The sequence below is a fragment of the Camelus bactrianus genome, chromosome 5 (genome assembly GCF_048773025.1).
Source record: "Camelus bactrianus isolate YW-2024 breed Bactrian camel chromosome 5, ASM4877302v1, whole genome shotgun sequence".
NCBI lineage: Eukaryota > Metazoa > Chordata > Mammalia > Artiodactyla > Camelidae > Camelus > Camelus bactrianus.
The window spans coordinates 78,206,115-78,228,941 of record NC_133543.1 but is presented as its reverse complement, the minus strand read 5'-3'; the positions used below and the strand labels follow the sequence as shown (position 1 = coordinate 78,228,941).

General features: G+C 41.8%; 1 protein-coding gene across 7 annotated transcripts; it reads left to right on the top strand.

Moving 5' to 3' along the window:
• Positions 1-1,177: 1,177 nt before the first annotated feature.
• CASP8 (caspase 8) lies at positions 1,178-22,813 on the top strand. 7 transcript variants are annotated; one of them, XM_010971854.3, is made up of 13 exons: positions 1,184-1,598; positions 2,184-2,269; positions 3,180-3,219; positions 3,803-3,864; positions 9,017-9,208; positions 10,096-10,433; positions 14,735-14,840; positions 15,477-15,615; positions 15,728-15,772; positions 17,469-17,554; positions 19,164-19,305; positions 20,058-20,559; positions 21,766-22,813. In XM_010971854.3, the coding sequence occupies exons 6-13, from the start codon at positions 10,129-10,131 to the stop codon at positions 21,899-21,901; spliced, it is 1,461 nt and encodes a 486-aa protein (XP_010970156.1). In that variant the 5' UTR covers positions 1,184-1,598; positions 2,184-2,269; positions 3,180-3,219; positions 3,803-3,864; positions 9,017-9,208; positions 10,096-10,128; the 3' UTR covers positions 21,902-22,813. The 7 variants fall into 7 exon arrangements, 6 of the variants coding, with proteins under 6 accessions (XP_010970156.1, XP_074220276.1, XP_074220275.1 ...); XM_010971853.3 differs by lacking the exon at positions 9,017-9,208 and having other exon boundaries at positions 1,185-1,598; XM_074364175.1 differs by lacking the exons at positions 3,180-3,219; positions 3,803-3,864.
• Positions 22,814-22,827: the final 14 nt, after the last annotated feature.

The following is a 22,827-nucleotide window of genomic DNA, read 5'->3' as shown; positions in this document are numbered from 1 at the left end:
CTGCAATGTGAATAAAAATACTGCAATCATATCAGTAAACAAAGAATGCTGAAACCAAGTCACCAGCGGCTGCCGCCACTCCCCAGTGAGGACAGGCCTGCAGCCCAGCCTCTGCAGCCACTCACAATGGTGCACTCTGAGTGGACTCAGAATAATAAAGGACAAAATAATGGCCCTAGATAGCAAGGTGCTTGTCAAAGGAATGAATTCAATGAGCCCAAATGTTTGCTTCCTTCCATACATAGAAAAGCACTGAATTCTTTAACTTGAGGTGCCTGGTTTCTTTTAGATAACAAGTAATCTTTTAATATTCCAACTACCTGGTCTTTGTTGTAAAACTGCTATATATCTTAGCTCCTCCCCTACCTTTTCAGAGCAGTCCCTCAGAGCGATCTGAGAGGCTGTCATCCCGGCTCAAGTCCTCCTGCCAAATAAAACATAACTCTTAACTTTTAGGCTGCACATTTATTTCAGTCGACATACTCATACAAAGGCACAATGTATAGGTATTATATTATTGTTGGTGTTTTGATTATAAAATGTACACGATGTGAAAACAAAAAGGCGGAAAACCCTTTAAAAAATTCAAACAGGAAACAGGCAGAGAGCGGGGTAGGTATGGAGGATGAGGAAAAGCTGGGGAGGGCCTGGGGCTCAGGGGCCTAGGGGACAGATCTCAGCAGTGCCACCCCTCCAGGCTCGGCACTGGATAGGCAGCAGCCACTATTAATCCTAAGGGCTCAGCACTGGCCAGGATGCCGACAATGTTGTTACCTCTGCCCAGGGCTAGACCAGACACCACCCCCTCCTCTGCCTTCTTGTGCAATATTTCCTCACATCTCAACTAGAGACCTGCTTTCACCCAAGAAGAGCTCTTGCCATATGATTTGGGGGGCTGGACCATGGCTTCAGTGCTGAGATTTGGGCCACCGAACAGAGGGACAATTCCTCTCCCCAGACCCCTTTCAAGGGAGAATGGCATTTTCCTTGCCACAGGCAGCCTCAAGCCTCTCTTTAAAGTGACCAGACTTATTAATATTAAATGTAGTGAATATAAATGCTTTCCAATAGTGCACGCACAGCTTCCTGGTTTCTGGTTTGCACGTGGAAATTGGGCACTGGTTCCTTTAAATAAGAAACATTTCCTATTGGAGTGAGTCATCTCTGGTCTCTAGTTCTCAGAATCAAGTTTATTCTCTAGTTACCTCTGTTCAGGAATTTTCTTTCTCTGTTACCAAAGACCAGACTTCGCCCTTCCGCTGGACGGCAATGTTTTCACAAGTTCTCCTTCTTTAAATTGAGATTTTTAAAATCCCTGCTGAATTTGCTAGTAAATTCTCAATGTGGAGAGCAGAGAAACAGGAAGTGAGTCCGCTGAGGTAGGCAGAAGAGCCTGGTGGAGTGATCGAAAGTAAAAGAAAACTTCTTCCTGGAGGCATTTCTAGCCCCACCCCCCTTCCTCCCTGCCGGGTTTCCAGGGATTTTTCTCAGGTTGTGTGAACCAGCCTTAGTGATCAGAACGTGTCAAGTTAGACAGTCTAGGGGACTCGGCATCGGGAACTTGGTGACTGTGATGTTGCCGGGACAGGGTGAAGCAGGTGAGTGCCTGGTGCAGAGGTGGCGTCTGGACACCACGTTTCTGGGTCTCATGAGAGGGGCAGCTCAGGACCTGCCAGTCCTGCCGAGTGGAGTCACCTCGGGGTCTTGCAGGGGCTCAGATCCCCGAGTGGGTTTCTCTCTGAACCACAGTCGCTGGCTTTTCTAATTTTTAGCTCTGAGGAATCTCCAGCTCCTCTGCTGCCTCAGATACAGACACAGTGCCTCCCTCCTGCAGGATTACTTTGGAGATCCACAAGAATTATTTCCCTACTTCCGTTTGGCCCTGGGGCAGAGGGTTGAGTTAATCACCCTGTCTGGTCCAGATTCCCTGTGGCTTGGTCTCCAAGGCCCAGGGCCCCTTCCGCCCTCCCTGTTCTGGATACTTTCTTTGATCTCCCAACTCCCACCCTGCTTCCTACTCGCCTCTCTGGCTGCCAAAGACAACTCTTGAAACCTTTTGAAATGCATGGGTGAATCGATCTGTATCTTTGCAAAATGTATCCTTGTTCCACGTGTGTACGTGACTTTTTAAACTTTGTGACCAGCAGCCAGGAAGTAATTTCTGTTTCCTCAACATTAAACAGGAGTAATACTCCCTCGTGAGGTGGTTGTGAGGATTTGTTGATAATAACAGTCACTTACAGCGGTGACCCGCACTGCTAAGTAGCCGGTAAGTGTTAGCAGTTATTATTACGTATTGGTATAATTTATATTGTGTTTTGCTCATTCTGTTTCTCACTTTTTTTTTTCTCAAGAAAGCACTCTGCACTTTAGGTTTTACGTATTTTGCCGGGTCCCACTTTCTAACCACTACTTATTATTCCATGATGGGCAGTCTCCACAATCCTATATAAGATCTTGCCCACCAGTCCTCAGCCTCATCCAGCTTGTAAACCTTTGCCAGTCCGATGGGTACAAAGTGGGTAGCTCGTTGCTTTATCTCGCATTTCCCAGTTTACTCAGGAGTCTGAGCCTCATTTGTACGCTTTGGCCATCTGAGCATCCGTGTCAGGGAACCCCACGTTCGTGTCCATTGTCCTTCTATAGGGTTTCTTTTCCTTGTTGATCTGCAGGAAACCTTTGTATGTTCTAGATACTGCTACTCCTGCAGCACGTCCTGGGAACACGGGCATGAAAGATTCGGTCTCCGCCTTATGAAGCTCACAGCCTAGGACAGGAACTAGTCACAAAACAGTGGGGCGAATGCTGGGTGGATGCTCAGGAGGCCTCAAAAAAGAGCCAGAGACCACCTCCTGGGCTAGGATTTAGCCACAAACAGGATTTTCAGACTTCACAGGGCAGAGTCCAGGGAAGCAAAGGGCATGGTAGGACGGTGGCACCGCTACCTAGCCCTCTGCAGGTGGAGAGGCACTTTCAGACAGCCCGTTGAGCCTCTCAGCTGTGAGATGGGTCTCTGCCCTCTGAAGGCTTGTATTCTTTGGGGGAAAGAAAAAAGGCAGTTTCAAAGAAGAGAGGTGTTAGATTTTTTCCCCTCTACTTTTATCATCAGAAAGCATTTCAACCAACTGAGAGCAAAAAGGCAGGACTAATGTGTGTTTTGTTCACTGTTACATTTCCAGGGCCCAGACTATGGTGAGGGCCCCAGGATTTGCCTCTCTGGTAAGTTTGGCTGGGCCTTTTGGTAGGAAGGACTGTGATTTCAGAGTTTTCTAGGCTGCTGAGGGTGGGATCTGGTGGCCTCAGGGCCGTGGAGGTGATCCATGTATCTGAGTGTAGATGGGGGAACCATGAGAGTTTCTGTGGAGGTCAGGAGACCGGCTGAGGGCCATGGCAAAGGTCCCCTAGTTTCTAGGTCTCAAGACCTCTCAGGAGTGTTCCATGAAATTTACTGAATAAAACGTTAAAGCCAACAACGAACCCAGAAAAATCTGTAAATTCCTGAAATATGGAAAGAAAGGGTCCTTTGCTATCATTTAGTTCGACTTTCCCAGGTTGGAATGAGTAAGGAGGCCCCAAAGAGAAAATGACCCGTCCAGAGTCACACAGCCAGGGTCCAGCTCAGGTGGCCTGGGGACCCACCCAGCACCTGTCTCATTTTCCATAGGCTCCCTCAGAAATATGACAGAGGTGCTGCGTAGAGGCCGGCCTACCTCGCCCGGCTTGTGTGACTCAAGAGTTTCGAAAACAGGAAGTAAGCGAGCTGCACTGTTGGTTCTTTATTCGACATTTGTTCTTGTCTTAGCTGTGTCAGGGGAGAAGAGGCCTGTGAAGAAGCCACTGTGAGGGCCCCGGGATTTGCCTCCGGTAAGATTGGATGGGCCTTTGGAGAGGAAAGTTTTTGGTTCTAGAGTTTTCTAAGCTGCTGAGGATGTGGTTCTGGTGGCCTCGGGGCCCACGGGGTGATCCCTGCCTTTGAGAGTAGATGGGGGAACCGGGAGAGTTAGCAGTGCCTCTGGGGGCCGGGTGAGGGTCCACAGATTCCAGATTTCCAGACCTCTCCAGCTTCGGTTGATGCATTCTTGGACGGTTTTCTGAAATACTCCCAAGTCCAGTTATCTGTGCAGAGGCCTCTTCCTTATGCCGGCCAGACTTGTCAGAGAATAGAAACCAAAATTTAAATCTAAACTGACATTGCTGCTTGGTAGAGCTACCCATCTGCCGACATACAGACCCACCAACATAAACACACACACACATAAACAGACACATGCACACAGTCCTAATAACTCAATTATGTATTTTTTTGAGAAATTAAAAGGGTACAGAATATTACAGGGAATAATATAATAGCAAGCATAGACTGATAATCAGAGACCTGCACTTGTGGGGTAAGCATTTCTAGGTTAAGTTACACATTTCTTCAGTTTGGTTGGTTGTAAGTTTTGTTGCCATTTGGAGACGTTTACTAAGCTGTGTGATAGCCCTGGCTGGGGCCCTGCAGTGGACAATGCTTGTGTACAAGGTGGACATCTGGCAGGTTCTGGGGGAACCCCCAATTTGGGGTGGCCGTCCTGGACAGAAGGGAATTGGCCACACTATTGCTTAGGGGTTCAGGCCTGAAAGCGGCTCTCAAGTACTCTTGAGCTTTGAGTGAGATGCAGAGTTTTGCCTCGGAAGATTAATGCAAATTTTGGGTTTTTCTTCCTCAGCTTTGAGGTAGTTTACCATATCACCAAAGGACGGAGGATGCTGCTAGAATATTGTTAGAAGGCTTGTTTATGATTAGGTGAGATTTATTTGCAATTAAATTGTGGTATAAAAGGCAGTGGTAATTGAGGACTCCGGAATGAGAGGCTGAGGTCTAAATCCAGGCTCTAGCACGTAGCAGCTTGGTTTGTAAGGTTCTGATTCTCTCTCTGCTTTTGTGGATTTGTTAAGAATTCCTGTTTTTGTGTTTTGGGGGTTTCTTTGGTCTTTCAAAATTTTAAATAATTTAAAATCTTTAAAAACATTTTGATTATGTGTCTTTCTTCATTAAATTCCTTCCCTGGCTTCCAACTGCAATTAGTATAAAGTCTACATCTTTGCACGTTCTGTCATTGAAACCCTCGAATGAGATGATCAAATCTGGGCCTGACACCTCTCTCACTAGCTTATTTCCAAACTGATTTTTGACACCTGTAAGATGAGGATGATCATAGCAATTTTTTCAGAGAATTGTAGTAAAATGAGAGAAGAGAAATATTTTTATGTTTATATGGTTATATATTGTAAATGCTTATATATCATAATATGAAAATTTATTTATATAAAGATATTTGGGGGCATATATTTATTATAAAATATTAAATATACTTATATATTATATGAAGTTTTTTAAAGATACATAATATATATGGACTTATTTTTTAGATATTATATAACTGGAGGCATTTCAATTCCCATCCCCATCTGTTTGCTCCACCTTCTATGCATTATATGTCAAAATATTCAGGTTTCTATATTCTACAAATGTATATACACACATTATATGTGTGTGTGTGTGTATATATATATATATGTGTATATATATATATGTATATATATATATGAATATGTGAATAAAATTTGAAAAAAACACCAAATGTGATCCCAAAATTACTTTTAAATGGCAAGTTTCTAAGTGATTTTTCTTTTTCTTTTTAAAGCTTTTGCACTTCCTCTAAGGAACAAGTGTTACTTTTACTCTTTTAGGGTAAGAAAATACAACAGTGAGTAGTCTTTTAAAAATATTACTCTGATAGTTTCTAGCTTCATGCCCGCGAGCTCATGCAGTAAACCCAGGTCCCAAAAAACAGAAAATGCCTCCTGGTCCCTGTATCTGTAGAGCCAGAACCTAGAGGAAGCCCATTGATAAGGGTGTAAAATCTAGTGCAGGTGTAAAATCTAGACAGTACTTGCCAGGCACTACGACCAGAGAGATGAGTGCTCTAAACAAACAAAGACTAAACATCATACCATAGTGTGTTCTAGAAAACTTGGGTCAGGAAAAAAGCCTTGTCAGCACTTTCTCTACTAAGTGTCCGTTTTAATATGATGCAAAAATCACTTAGAAAGCATTGTCAAGCTATTGCAAAGATAATGAAATGAGTGAAGTCAACTGGCTACAGAGGACAGGAACCAAGCACTAATCATTGTTATATCCAAATTCATGTCATCCTGGCCTTGGATTTTATTATTTTATGTTATCAAATGCTGTCAGAAAATGCTATTGAATATGTAACAAAAGCCTTAAGAAGGTTTGTTCCTTTTGTCTCAATAACACTACTTTTAGGAAATTATTGTAGCAAAATAATCAGAGGTATACATGGAGATCTGCATGTTAAGATCATGCTAAATGTAAGCAGAGACTGGTTAGATAAATTATTGTCCATTCTTATGATTAGATGCTTTACAGATTTTAAAATCCATGCTATAGAAGAAAAATAAAGACATCAAGATGTACTTATAATATTATCAGTGGAAAAATCCACTTATACCTCAGAAATATGATGTGTTCAAATATGAGGAAAAATATACATACGTAAAATATTTGGCAGGAAAGACAGTAAAATATTATTAAGTATTTATATTTGGGTGATAGAATTATAGGTAATTTTTCTTCTTTGTATCTTTTCTAGGTTTTCTGAAATGAATAAAATAAGCATTGTTATCATTAGAAAAAATAATAGCAGAGGGGAAAAATAAGGAGATTCTGCTTTCATTTGATTCTTTGGTTGATTTTATTCTGTAAAATGATATTTTAATAGTAGTTAGAACTGATTAAAAGATTTAAGGATGCTGGACCTAATGGTACTAAACAGGCTGGACCTGGGTTAGATCCTTTCCAGTATCATATACTAGAATAAAAATAGATCTTTAAAAAGGGATTTTAAGTCCGTGTACATTTAGGATAAGTAATACATGCAAACAGTAAAAATTCACACTGTGCAAAGGGTATAGAATGCAAAGCAAGCCTCTTTCCTGTCTATACCTGGGCCTCCCCACCCACAGACCTCTGGTTCCTCTCCTCTGAGTCAACCATTGAAGCAGCTTTCTCTGTGTTTTCCTCAAAGATCTGTGAGTACAAAATTGATGCACTTTATGAGTTCGGTATTTCTCTTTCCAGAATTTCCTTATCTTTTATTTTATGCTTTTATATATATGTCAGTAATCATTGAAAATTTAATTGTACTGTTTGAGTATTTTTTAAAAGTAGATGTATGAATTTTTGGTTGTATTGCAACTTGCCTTTTTCACTGTCATAATAACATATCTTTTTATTGTTGCTGTTGTTAATGGAGGTACTGGGGATTGAACCCTGGACCTCATGCATGCTAAGCATGCACTCTACCACTGACCTATACCCCCCCCATAGATATCTTGAATATCTAACCCATTTTTACTTCAGAAGATGGAGTGCATTTTCTTAACTGCTGCATAATATTCTGTAGTATGACTGTGCCTTATTTTATTTAGCCATTCCTTTCTTGGAGGGTGTTTGGGATGTTTCTGGTTGTTCAGGGTTACTTTATCATGCTGTGGTGAGATTCCATGTGCACAGCCTGTGGAGCACACGTGTGTTCCTATGGAGTGTGACTTAAGGAGTGCACTTGCTAGTTTGTTCCCTTGAATATCCAGCAGTTTTTGTTTGCTGCACTTTGAACATATGCTTTTAGGTGCTGGCCACATATTTAAGATATCTTTCCTAAATAAAAGTATTTTCATGATAATTGATTGCTTTTGCAGTGAAAGAGCTAGCTTCTGCAGCCTTTGTGAATCCAGTGCAAAGTGTATCTTTCCAAGGCACTGTCCCTCCAGTTTCCTGAATCAAGAAAACTTGTCTAAACAATAATGTAAGCTCTAGATTAAAAGGGAGAGAAAAAAAGTTTTGCCCATAATTCCAATTCTAAGAAGGAAATAATTAGAGATGTGCATAGGATATATGAAAAAAACTTCTCAGTGCAATGTTATTTTTAACAGTAAGGAAACAGAAAATTGCTTAAAATAAATTTTAATATCTCCACATGTTAGACATCAAGAAACATTACAAATATGCCAAAAGAGAGTATTTAATGGTAGGGTAAATATTCATTTTAAATATTAAGTGCATAAAAAAAACAGGTGTATACACCTGGATGTGCAGCCTGATTCTAATTTTTATATAAATATATCTCTGTGTGTGTGTGCGTGATCACACAGTTATCTGTGTGATCATGTGTAACTGTGATCATGTGTAATTTTTGTATTTTCAATTTCCACCCAAAAAACACTGCTTTCTAATCAAGATTGGGGGAAAAGGTGTTTTTTTGTTTTTTGGTTTTTTTTTTAAGAAAAACTTCAAAGTCTTTGGGACCACTTTTTAAAAACATTTAAAAATATACCTTAATGTGCATGTCAACAAGTTTCTGTTCAAATATCAAATGTAGAAAATGTGTGGGTCCTGGTTCACTTTTATCACCACCTCATGATAGGATTTGTGGTTTCATCCCAGTATGTCAGCAAATGCAGGGAGCTTAAAGACTTTAAAGATTCAGGAGCGTTGTTTCAGGAAGAAAAGAGGTCTAAGCAGATTAAGGTTCTTTGAGGTTAAGGAAGGTGCCCAAGGGCACAGAGTCTGTGGGAGCAAGGAAGAGTTCTTCAAGGAAGAGTTCGTCAACTTTGAAGAGGCTGAAAAGCCACTGCTTCCAGCTGAATTCTCCAGTGAGGAAGTGGGAAAATGCCGAGGGTGAGAGGAGTGCTCAGGTGACATGCCTGGTCGGTGTCTGGCCCCACAGGCAAGCTCCCTCCTTCTTTCAGGTGGACACTCCTTTGTTGGTTAGTTGCTGGCCGTTACTCTACATGCATCATAGGTGTTATGTACTCACAGCAGTTCAGGAGACGGTGTTCTTCTGATCCCACTTTACAGAGGAGGAATCTCACCTCGGAGGATGTGAGCTGCCCAGGCCTGGGCCGCTGCCCCCACTGGGTTCTGATCTAAGTTCTGTCTGACCCACAGCCCCAAACTCTGAACCACTGCACTGCCCGCCTCCCTGACAGTCAGCTGCTGGTGAGCTTCCTGGCTTTGATGGCGACCCTGTGGTCTACCTCCTGGAGCCAGGTCCCAGTCTTGTTCCTGTGACATATCCAACATAAACCCTGCTCCAAGGGCTCCTTGCACCACAAACATGGGCCTGTCAGAGTAAGGAAGGTGAGGGGGCAGTTGGCCAGTGCGATGCAAGGGGCTCAAGAGGGAGAAACCAGGATCCTGGGCTGCTTGCATGAATGTCGTCTGGGGTCTCCTAAAGCACTGTCCTCTCCTGTTTTCACCTGCTCAGACATGTAAGTCTGCGACAGCACCCCATAATCTGACTTAGAGACTGAGTTGAAAGACTGATGGAGTTTTCTTGGTTCTGTTTCCAGTCTTGGGTTATTGACCAGCCGTGGATGCTGGTCCAAAGGCACGTGGGGGACAGCACTGTACGGTGTCCTCCCGCCACCATTGTTTCCACCAGTCCCCACCACTTCTCCCACCTCCCACCCTTCCAATCTGTCCTCCACATTTTAAATATTAATCCCATATTGGATGATGTCATTCTCATATCTACAATCTTTTCTTAGTTCCCTGATACCTCCGGGACAAAGCCTGACTCCCTTGCCCCTGGTATGAGGCCTTTTATAATGGTTCCTGGCCACAGCTTCATCCCTACGCCCTACCCCTGCCCTTCCCAGATCCTTTCCTCCATCTTTTGCATAAATTATTTCATGCATTAATTGTCTTTTTCCACCTCTTCCCCCAAGGTGCCTCCCCTCCAGGAAGCCCTTCTCCCAGGCTGAGTTAAGGGTCTGTCCTCTATGTTTCTACCACACCCTTGTCCCAACTCTCTGACCACTCCCTAGTTTGTAAAAAAGTCTACCTTCCAAAATAGTAAGCTACTTGAGAGTGGGAACTTGTCCTGTTTGTTCATTTTTTTTCTTTCCTGTATCCAAAGCATAATGTCTGACATATATAATAGATGTAAGATAATTTGATGAAGGAACAAGCCAGTAGTGGTATTTTTCCTCCTCATCTGAACGTACCATTGCATTTTGACCTAGGTTACGACTACATTCTCCTAACACTTGAGCAGCATGAACTTCAACAGATGTCTCTATAATATTGGGGAACAGCTGGACAGTGATGACCTGGCTGCCCTCAAGTTCCTGAGCCTGGACTACATCCCACATAGGAAGCAGGAGCCCATCAAGGATGCCTTGATGTTATTCCAGAGGCTCCAAGAAAAAAGAATGTTGGAGGAAAACAACCTGTCCTTCCTGAAGGAGCTGTTTTTCCGAATGAATAGACTGGATCTGCTGACCACCTACCTGAACACGAGTGAAGAGGAGATGGAGAGGGAGCTTCAGATACCAGGCAGGGCCCAGATCTCTGCCTACAGGTGGGGAGAGCCTCCACAGTGGGGACCTGGGAGGTGTGGGTTGAACGGACACAGCTCTATGGGCAGGGCTGATGCTGTTTGCAGGTTGTCTGTGTGGTGTGACTTTGGAGGCTCTGGGAAGTTGTCCCACCAGGGCCAGATTAAGAAATTTAGTGACATTAAGAATAATACAGAAAAAAATGCTAAAAACATAAAGTAAAAATTTCTTTCCAAAGTGAGACATTACCTCTAGGTATGCGTAAGTTAAAATAGATATTTAAAAAATGTTCTAACTCTCTCTCCATTACATGTCTGTTGCTTACTTTGCCTGTAATTGAATGAAGCATCTCTGCTTCGCACCTGAGACCCCCTCCCACCTGCTTGTGGATGACTATGAAATTCTCAGTGGGGTTTTAGGCTTTTATTCCACACTTAAAGGCTTGTGTTACCAAGTTCTCCAGTGAGGTGTATGCTGCCCGTTGTACTGGACTGGCCAGGCTGGACCCCACAATGGCCGTTTGGTCCCTGTGATCCTGGCTGCCGCCAGGAGAACGGTGGTGGCTTGGGCCATCTGTCCCGCCCAAGGTCTTGCGGCTCAGCCCCTCCTCACCTGTAGGAGGGTTGGGAGCTCAGGGACTCAGTAGTCTCTGTGGAGTCCAGCCTGAACAGGATGTTCGGTCGCATCTTCCTGGTTCTGTGACAAGACTTTGAAAGTAGAAAAACATCGCCAACTTCTCTCTTTCAACATCGCGTTACCCCACCCTCCTTAAAGTTATTTTCAGCCTTCTTTTCAAAGAACTTCCACTCAAGCCTTAGCTGTGGCCCATTTCACTGTCCTGCTTGCTTGTCAGTAACCATGGCGTGTGTGGCACTGACTGCTCACAGCCAGAGCTCAAAGCCGCTATCCTCTGCTGCCTGGCCTCTGAATGCCCCGTCCTCCTAGTCTCAGAGATGTGCGATTCGGGCACTCAGAGGTTTCTCTACTTAAGGCTGACCATTTTGATTTTAAATGTCAAAAGGGGTATTCCAAGTGCACTAGTTTTCTAGGGCTGCCTAGAACAAACGTAACCAAGTGTCACAAACTGAGTGGCTTAACACAAGAGAGAAATTAATTTTCTTATTGTTCCGGGGGCTGGATGCCTGAAATCAAGGTGTCATTGGGGTTAGTTTCCTCTTGGAGGCGCTGAGGGAGGATCTGTTTCCTGCTCCTCTCGTGGCTGCAGGTGGCTGCAGAGTCCCTGGCCTCCCTTAGAGGGACATCACTCCAGTCTCTGCCTGGGCCTTCACCTTGCCTTCTCCCCTGTGTGTCTGTGTCTCAATGTCCCCCTTCTTTTAAAGACACCACTCATTGGCTTAGGGCCACCCTGATCTAGTATGACCTCATCTTAACAAGGTTAGGTCTGCAAAGACCCTTTTTCCATATAAAGCACATTTACATGTTCCAAGTGGACACGAATTTGGAAGGAGAGTAGGGAAGGACACTATTTAATACTGGGTAACTTGGATTCAATTGAATTGTGAAGTCCTTGTAATGAATTTTTTTCATTAAGGCCTCAATTAGTCATAAAAAACAACAGCTCCGTAATTAGGAGAACGGGAAGGCCTCATCTTGTGCCCACTGTCTTGGTCTTCTGAAGGTTGCACGCTTTCTGTCATGTGCGCAAGGCCGAGGCAAACTGCCAGTGCAGACAGTGATGTGGGCCTCTCAGTCGGAGGGGAAAGAGTCTCTAACAGGGGCAGGATCTGTCTGTTCAAATCTTCAACATGCTAGCTTGGGAATAAAAGGGTCCGTGCAAGTACGATCTACTGATTGTTCATCATTGTTGAATATTAACCAGGAAATTGAAAATACGCTAGTGTGACTACTTTCCATTTATAAGAAAACACTAGATGTTTACATTTTCAAAAGATCATTGCTACCTATAAAATTAGAGTCTTTTTTTAAACATTTTTTATTGATTTATAATCATTTTACAATGTTGTATCAAATTCCAGTGTTCAGCACAATTTTTCAGTCATACATGGACATATACACACTCATTGTCACATTTTTTTCTCTGTGAGCTACCATAACATTTTGTGTATATTTCCCTGTCCTGTACAGTATAATCTTGTTTATCTATTCTACAATTTTGAAATCCCAGTCTATCCCTTCCCACCCTCCGCCCCCTGGCAACCACAAGTCTGTATTCTCTGTCTATGAGTCTATTTCTGTCCTGTATTTATGCTTTATTTTTGTTTGCTTGTTTGTTTTTGTTTTTGTATCCAGATTTATTTCTAGGAAATGATGGTGCAAGAAAGCTGGTAGGTTTCGGTAATGAGGAATGTAGAAGGGCAAAATGCCTTGTGACAAGTTAAAAGGGGAAGTAGCTTAGGATTGGACCCAATCTTGGCGAAACTGAGAAAGCTTTAGAAAAATACTTCTAGGGTAGAGATTCCATGAGAAGAAGGAGGAAGCAGATTGTAATACTGGATAATTTCTTGTTTTGCACTACAGTTGACCATTGAACTACATAGGATTTAGGGATGTGGACCCTCCGCACAGTCAAAAGCCCATATATAACTTGTAGTCAACCCTCCATGTCTGAGGCTCCACATCTGCAGATTCAACCAACTGCAGACCTTTTAGGACTGTATTACATATTTATTGAAAAAAATCCAGAAGTGAACCTGCTCACTCCAAACCCACGTGGTTCAAAGGTCAACCGTATTTTTATTTTCAGAATTTTAATTTTCTAATTTAATTTTGAAGTTAATATGTTTTTGTATTAGTTATTTTCCTTTACACTATAATAGTAAAAGTTTTTCCAACTTATAAAACATCTCTTTGTTCATTCAACAAGCATATCCCAGGAGCCTTTCATATTTGGGGAAATAACGCCTGTCATGTTTGAACACTTAGTATGTTGCCAAAAGTTGGTTTAAGTCCTTCCGATAAACTTATTCATGTAACCCTCACCACCTCCCAGTGGGGTAGATGTAGCATAATCTACAGTCTACAGATGAGGGGAAGAGTTGTGCACCACTTCTAAAGCCACACAGCTCGTGAGTAGTGGATCCAAGGTTCCAACACCAGGAGTCTGGGTCCCCTGCACCTAAAACACTGTATCTTATGACTCTCTGGGCTTACAGAAACCAAAAGAGCACTACCCTTGCTCTCAGGGAACTCGGACAGCTTCATAATCAGACAATTATAGTATGTGTGTGTGTTACCGTTCTGGTGATCTACAGGCACAGCGGGGTGAATGCAGCTTTGAGGACAGTCTGGCAGTGCATGAGCGGTTAGTGGATGAGTGGTTTTCTGCAGATGGACAAGGGAATGAAGGTGTAGGGGGCACAACATAAAAGGGTGAAAGGCAGGGCAGCTGGGTGTGTTCAGAGAGGAGATGAGGGGACAGTGGTGAGGTGTAGCCAGAGATGAGGAGGCAGGCTGGGCTTAATTCACAACACTCTTTATCCCAGAAGGAGGTGTTTGGCCAACTTACTGAAGGTAGTGGCTTAAGAACGTTGACTGGTTTTAATTAAGAAAGTGATGATCTGATTTGCATTTTGAAAAGCGTAATATTCAAAATCAAAGTTTTTTTCTATTGCAACAAGATCTTTTTTTTTAAAAAAAAAACTGTAGTTGATTTACAATGTTTCAGTTGAACATACAGCAAAGTGATTCAGTTATGTATATATATGTGTGTGTATATATATATGTATATATGTATTCTTTTTCAGATTCTTTTTCATTATAGCTTATTACAAGATATTGAATACAGTTCCCTGAGCTATGCAGTAGGTCCTTGATGTTTATTTTATATATAGTAGGGTATATCTGTTAATCCCAGATTCCTAATTTATCCCTCCCACACCCTTTTCCCTTTGGTAACCGTAAGTTTGTTTTCTATGTCTGTGAGTCTATTTCTGTTTTGTAAATAAGTTCATTTGTATTGATTTTTTTAGATTCCACATATAAGCGATATCACGTGATACTTGTCTTTCTCTAACTTACTTCACTTAGCGTGATCATCGCTAGGTCCATGCAACAAGATCTTGACTTTATAGTGAAGGACAAAGGAAAAACATAATTCATTTAACTGAAACTCAAAGTTGGAGGACTTTAAATTCTGTAAAGAGTGGGATAGTTGGGTGTGAGTCAATAGTTGTCAGTGTCACTACACCAGCCTCTTTCTAAGAACTCAACTCGTGGTAATAAATCGTACCATTACTTGGCTTTATTTTAAAGAGAGGCCATTAGAATCAAGTCCACTGAGACTACAAACATCAAATGGGAAATTAAGAAAGTATTTCTAAAGTGTTTCTGTTTCCCGCTACAGGGTCATGCTTTTTCAGATTTCAGAAGATGTAAACAAACTGGAATTGAAGGACTTTAAGTTTTTTCTCAGCAAGGAGATCGCCAAATGTAAACTGGATGATGACATGGTAAGACCTGATGTCTGACAGAGAGTTAGTCCCGAGGACCAAGTGGGGACCCTGCAGAGCTAGAAGAGACAGTAGTGGGCCTGAGACCGCTTCCCCACTGCCGCAGTCTGTGAAAGCACCCTGGAACTCTGTGTGTGTGTGTGTGTGTGTGTGTGTGTGTGTGTGTGTGTGTGGTGTGATGGAATGTTGTGTGAATGTGTGCTTGTCTGTACGTATGTGTTGAGGGCAACACTCAGTCTGGAGGTGGATCAGGTACCAGAGGCAACGTTGGATGCGAGGCAGTTTCCAGGGCTCCCACGACGGGGACCAGGCTGCTGCGCTTTAGCGACGCACTCAGGCTGTCTCTCATAAAAGTGTGCACAGGTGGCCTTGGCATAGTGTCTAGACCTGGGGACTGGGTGACGTCTGCTGTGGCTTCTTCTCTGTCTCCTCATGTCTGTCTTCCTGAATGAGAGTGCCTCCCTAGTGGTCCATTGATTGGCTTTGTAAGACCAAGATGTTCTCTCAGGGGAGTCAACTTGGGAAGCTAGGGTGGGCACTTGGTTTGGAGAAAGTGGAAGCAAAAAATAAAATAAATAAATCCAAAAGCCGATATGGCTCCATCCAGTCTTCCAACTTTACTTCTCCTCCCTCCAGACCTTGCTTGATATTTTCATAGAGATGGAGAAGAGGGTCATCCTAGGGGAAAGAAACTTGGACACCCTGAAAAGAATCTGTGAGCAAATCAACAAGAGCTTGCTGAAGAAGATCAACGATTATGAAGAAGTAAGCAGAGGTAAAAATAACCTGAGAGCTGCGAATCAGCAAAATGTAATCTTAAAGAGGCAGACCCCTCTATGTCACAGCTGTTTCTAATCAAGTATGTGCATGTTTCTTTTTTAACTCAGAACCAAGGATGAGCCTTGAAAGCAGTCCAGGGGAAATCTCAAATGGTAATACTTGGAGATTTGTTTTCAATGTTTATTTCATTAATTTCCTCCCTGGTATCTTCATCGCCTCCTCTCCATAACCTTCTATCTCGTCTGTATCTTTTTTTTTAATTATTATTCTAATCTTTTTTGCATTTTTTAATTGAAGTATAGTCAGTTTACAATGTTGTGTCAATTTCTGGTGTACAGCATAGTGTTTGTCATACACATACATACATATATTCTTTTTCATATTCTTTTTCATTATAGGTTACTATAAGATAGTGAATGTAGTTCCTTATGCTAAATAATAGGACTTTGTTGTTTGTCTATTTTGTATATAGTAGTTAGTATCTGCAAATCTCAAACTCCCAATTTATCCCTTCCCACCTCCTCTACCCTTTGGTAACCTTAAGTTTGTTCTCTATGTCAGTGAGTCTGTTTCTGTTCTGTAAATAGTTCATTTGTGTCATTTTCTTTAGATTCCACATATAAGTGATATCATATGGTATTTTTCTTTCTCTTTCTGGCTTGCTTCACTTAGAATGACAATCTCCAGGTCCATCCATGTTACTGCAAATGGCATTATTTTATTCCTTTTTGTGACTGAGTCATATTCCATTGTATATTATACCACATCTTTATACAGTTGTCTGTCAATGGACATTTAGGTTGTTTTCATGTCTTGGCTATTTTAAATAGTCCTGCTGTGAACATTGGGGTGCATGTGTCTTTTCAAATTAGAGTTTTCTCTAGATATATTCCCAGCAGCATAATTCCCCTAGCTCCATTCTTCTTTCTCAAGATTGTTTGGCTATTCAGGGTCTTTTGTGTTTCCATACAAATTAAAAAATTTTTTGCTCCAGTTCTGTGAAAAATGTCATTGGTAACTTGATAGGGATTGCATTGAATCTGCGTATTGCCTTGGGCAGTATGGCCATGTTAACAGTATTGATTCTTCTAATCCAAGAACACAGTATGTCTTTCCATCTGTTTGTGTCGTCTTCAATTTCTTTCATCAGTGTCATAGTTTTTGAAATACAGGTCCTTTGCCTCCTTAGGTAGGTTTATTCCTAGGTATTTGATTCTTTTTGATGTGTTGGTAACTGAGATTGTTTCCTTAATTTCTTTTTCTGCTATTTCATTGTTAGTGTACAGAAATGCAGCTGATTTCTGTATATTAAATTTGTACCCTGCAACTTTACTGAATTCGTTGATGAGCTCTAGTGATTTTCTGGTAGCATCTTTAGGATTTTCTATGTATAGTATCATGCCATCTGCAAAGTGAGTTTTACATCTTCTTTTCCAATTTGGATTCCTTTTATTTCTTTTTCTTCTCTGATTGTTGTGGCTAGGTCTTCCAAAACTGTGTTGAACAAAAGTGGCGAGAGTGGGCATCCTTGTCTTGTTCCTGACCTTAGTAACTCATCTGCATCTTAATGGACCTGCTCTCCTAATATCAGAGGCTACTTGTTGTCACCTTCTCTACACACTGGAAGATTTAAAAGGAGTTATCAATCATAGACCCTGCAGCCCCAGGAAGGCAAGTTTGAAATAGGGGGAGAGTTGTTAGTCAGTGATAAGATTTTAGCTTATTCTGTGGACTGCAAGGATACTACATTCAAGGTAGCCTGTGAATTTTCATTTTAAAAGGGACCTATGTTGTCCTGGGTGCTACATTTCCCTACTAAAGTAACTTCCCTGCCATGTGTCGTTCCAGATTTGTCTCAACTGCTCGAAGGGGAGGGGTCCCTTGGAGATCTGGCCTTGTCGGACTCTCGGGGAGACCAGGACAGTGAGCCAGAGGTACCTGGAAATTCCCATCCCTTTTCCCTTTTGAACTGCAGATTCTAGTTATTGTATTCCTGAGCCTTTTTAGCTTCCAGGTAAACAAATAAAAGACAGAAACTTATTGAAAATGTTGAGAATTGTAGGAAAAATTCACAAAAGTTCACTTTTGAACTTAAAAAAGGTGATCCCTTTGGTTTCCTACGTGCTGAATTTCTATTTTAAAGCCAAAGACAAAGGCGTTGGAACAGTCAGAGGGCAGAGGGGTGGGGAGCCTCCAATCTGATCCTTTCAGCAGCTATGTCAGCCTAAATTGGAGAAGGTTTTTGGGGAAGAGTTGAGCAGGTTGGAAGATGCAAAGTCTTTTCTTTTAGTTTGGCATTTCAAAATTGTTTCTTTTTTGTGATTCGATATCAGCCGCAAATGTTCACTATGTAGCCATCTCTATGTTCTTGGCCCAATGAGCTGGCCCAAAAATTGCCTTTCTAGACGGAATCACTTCTGTTTCTGTCACCTTCAACCATTCACCAAACACATTTTGACTCAGCACCCCATTCACCTCTCTCCGTGGCAGGAAGCAGAGGAAACCACCCTGTATGCTAAATGTCCCATGGGAGACTTGAAATTGAGCTTGAGAGAGACCATTTACTAGTGGACTCCTGAGAAATTACCAGACTTCTCTCAGTCTGAACATCAAGGATTAACCAAAGTCATGTGGCACTTTATAAACTGTAAAGCAGTCTGCAAGTGTTGTCCCCGCCCATCAGCTAATGATAACTGAGTGTAGGAGAGATTTGGTAACTTGTCCAAAGTCTTAAAGTTATTAAGTAGTAGAGCCAGGAATTTGGCCCCTGAGTCTGGGGCCCTTTTCTCCACCTCAAAGAACTACATGGATTTCCCAATAAATGTGAAATATCTCAGCACTGAAACTGCCCTGGGAAAATCGAGAGGGCACAGGGTCACCTCTGATTGATACTGTCTAGTGCTAGAGTCTGGATACTGTAACGTGTAGCACAGCCAAGACCTGCCTGACCAGCGCATCTCTCCTTCTAGTCACTGTGGTCCTGAGAGCCAAATTAAGCCATCAGCTTTAAAAATCCTGGGATCACACTATGTTGTGTGATAGGCAGGCCCTCAGCTGTTAGCCCAGAAGTATGGATGAGTTGAGCAGAGAGTCAAGGGAATCGTAAGGTCACAAGGGGCAGCCCAAAGATAGCACTGGGGCAGTCACTCGTCCAGCAACTCCTGACTGAGCTCTCACAAATTAATAATAAACCTACTCTCTGTCACAGTTGTTCTCTGTCTTGAGCAGAAACGAGAACAAATAATGGCAATACAGTGTGATGACAACACTATTAATGTAAGTGCAAATGTTCAGGTGGCCCACGTATTGGGACACTGACTTTCCACACTACCTATGGGGCAGAAGTCCAGGGATCCTTGCAAGGGGAATGAGTAGAAACTAATTCCTTAGGTGAGCAATGCCAAGTTGGGGTGGCACCGTGGAAAGTGCACACACGTCCCAGTTTGGCTTAAGAGACACCTTACCTCAAAGTAGGAGGCTCTTTGTTCACAGCTCAAGTGTTTGACCCAGAGTCAGCTCCTGGGTTGGATTTTTATTTTCCAGACATGGAGCGAAGTTTACCGAATGGAAAGCAAACCTCGGGGATACTGTTTGATCTTTAACAATTATGATTTTAGTGTAGCACGGAAGGATGTGCCCAAACTTCACAGCATTAAGAACAGGAATGGAACAGACTTGGATGCAGGTATAGTAGATCCCTTAAGAATACAGCTTTTGTTCTCTCTTTTGATTTTTGATTTTCTTTTATTTACTAGTAAAACATTTTTGTTAAAATGGCATCGATTGTATTTCTGATCAAGGGTGCACAGTATGTAGGACGAATGGGTTTAGAGATCTAATGTGCAGCACGATGACCATAGTTAATGACACTGTGTTGAACACTGGCAGTGTGCTAAGAGAGTGCGTTTCAGGTGGTCTCATCTCACACATACACACAAAGTAACTATCTGAGGAGATATGTTATTAGCTTGACTGTAGTAATTATTTCACTATTCATATCATCATGACGTACACCATAAATATATGCTATTTTTATTCAAAAGAATCAGACAGGAAGCCTGAAAATGTTGAAAAACCTTGACTAGCTCTATTAGAGCATTTGGAGAAAAAAATAATGTCAAGTATACAGAAAGCAAAGCAATGAAAAAGTAATGCTAATTCCAGGAAAGACAGAAAGTTTAATAAGAAAAGAAGCATAATTAAAGAATATTATGTTATATAGTACTAGTAATACAAATGTTTCTATTGTTTCAATTAAACGTTGTAAATAATTGTGTAGGAGCACCAAATGCTCGTCACCCACAAGAGGAACTCAATACAAAATCTAAAATTTGAATTTAGATTCAAACTCTTATCTGCTCCATGTTCTCCCTAGTTCTGGGCTGTGGTCTGGGAATTATTGTGGTGTCATATGACTTTTCTTGTTTTACTTTTCAGAGGCTTTGAGCAAGACCTTTAGCGATCTTCATTTTAAGGTCGTAGAGTTCAAGGACTCCACAGCAAAGGATATCTTTGAGAATCTGCAGCAATACCAAGGCTTGGACCACACTGACAAGGACTGCTTCATCTGCTGCATCCTCTCCCATGGAGACAAGGGCATCGTCTACGGCTCCGACGGGCAGGAAGCCTCCATCTACGAGCTGACCTCTTACTTCACTGGTTCCAAGTGCCCGTCCCTTCTTGGCAAGCCCAAAATCTTTTTTATTCAGGCTTGTCAAGGGGATAAATACCAGAAAGGTATAGCTATTGAGACTGACTCAGAACAGAAGGAAGCCTATTTAGAAATGGATTCATCACTTCAGAAGAGATATATCCCAGATGAGGCAGACTTTCTGCTGGGGATGGCTACTGTGAACAACTGTGTTTCCTACCGAAGCACCGTGGAGGGGACTTGGTATATCCAGTCACTCTGCCAGAGCCTGAGAGAAAGATGTCCAAGGTAATTTTTGCTTACTCAACCCTTCATCCATCTCTAAATGTCTAGCTGTGGATCACAAAGCTGTAATTCTCAGGTCAGTTGCAGAGTGGGAGAGAGGGCAAATGTTAAGATCTTTAGTTCACAGATAGAAAAGACTGAGATACCTTGGAGTTTCTTTTATTTAGCCCCTCAAAGGACAATCAGGGTATCACAGAGCTGGAAGGACGGTAAAGTCATATAGTCCAGCTCTGTCTTTAGGCAGAAGCATGACTAAACCAACTCAACTAGTTTTGGAGGTCATCCAAGAAGGCAGTAACCCATTTCAATGTTTAACATCCTCCAACCCTGTCAAATGTTCTGTAATAGCTAACCAACCTCAAACCCTCTTGTGGGAGATAAGTGCCAAAGAAGAGAAGCCTTTTATACGTCCCCTTATTTGGCCTGAGTTGAAGTCACACAACATGTGGGAAAATATCCTTTCCTCATTTACTATATCTTATGCTTCCTTTAGTTAAACAATGATTTTGTTTGGTACAGTTCACCAAAACACACACACAACCAGCAGATAAATAGCAAGGAGTCTTCTTCAGTTTCCTTCTAGTTCTGTATCTCACTATGTTTTAAGTGCTTGAAGAGGAAGGATTTCCCATGGCAGATAAAGCACAACATCAAGACTGCGTTTTCATTTTGTAACTTAGACCATGAATCCTGCAAGGTTCCCGGTGGAGCTAGCTGCAGAGATGGACCAATAGGTTGTCCAACTCAACTGATAGGAGAGGCTGGTGAGAAAGGGGCGGGGCAGCTGCGGGAGACATTCGATTTCCACTTGCCTGAAGTTTGATGGCGTCATAGATGAACCCATAGAAGCAATGCCAATTTGAGGCAGAGGACGTCAGGAGGCATTGAGGCGATTAGCGGGAAGTGACACAGAACATGGAGTGAAGGGAGGTGAAGACAGGTCATGAGGGAAAGAAACCAAATCTGATGCTGACACGGATGTTTCTGATAGTCAGTAGAGAGCCTGAGTAAACCAAAGGCAAAGTGATTAAGCTCTGAGACAACTTATTTACCCAGAAAGCTGTGGTCGGTCTTGGATTAGCAACTTATTATTATTTCAAATGCCTGATGTTTTGAGGGAAATAACTGTCACTGATCACAGCAGATGAAAGGGTTTACCAGTTGATTTTCCACCCACAGATGGTCACAAGGTTATGTTATGTTTTTCAGAGGTGAAGATATTCTCACCATCCTCACCAAGGTGAACTTTGAAGTAAGCAATAAAGATGACAAGAAAAATATGGGCAAACAGATGCCACAACCTACTTTCACACTGAGGAAAAAACTCTTCTTTCCTCTTAATTGATGCTGCTGTTTAGTTGCATAACACTACGCTTAATCTGTTGTTAAAATGCTGCTAATTTACTCTTTTTTTTTTTTTTTTGGATAGCAGGAAGGGGAGAGAATGGGAGTCAGGACAATCTAATATTTATACAAATTCAAGCCTAAATCTCTAGCTTTGCAAGAACTAGACATTTATAGCCATAACATAACTTTAGTTGCACTTTTAATTCGATGAAAATGTTTAAAAATAAATGATTCGACCAACAAGGGGCTAATTTCCAACACATATAGATATATGCTACTATATATAAAGTAGATAATTAACAGTTTTTTACTGTACATGACAAGGAACTATATTCAATATCCTGTAGTAACCTATAATGAAAAAAATATGAAAAGGAATATATATACATATATATACATATATATATATATATGACTGAAACATTATGCTGTCCATCAGAATTTGATACAACATTGTAAATTTACCATACTTCAATTAAAACAAAAGTTTAAAAATAAATTTATAGTAGACTTGTTATGCAAGGGGAATTTCAGTGACTCCCTTTCAAAGATCACTGAGGGAGATTTTGGTGTCCTGACCTGGCTGAAAAAACCCTGGTGTGTTGCGGTTTAAGGCACAATGCTCCCACATCCAGCCTGATCGATGCTGGTGAGGGTGACAAGCAGTCACGTGAGCCTCCTCTCTTGAGCCATGAGAAGGCTCTGCTTTTCAGGGATGAAGGCTGCCTTTTCTCTTCTTGCTCTTACAATAAGTGCATCATGATTTGCTTTTTTGCTAACAGTGCTGCACTCCTTTTATGCATTTTCATTTGCTTTCTTGAACTTTTCAAATAAATTGAAATCTTTAGTAGTTATGCTACTTTTGACAGCTAAGTTTTTAAAGAGTATAGAATAAACTGTAATTATCTGACTCTTCCTTGGAGA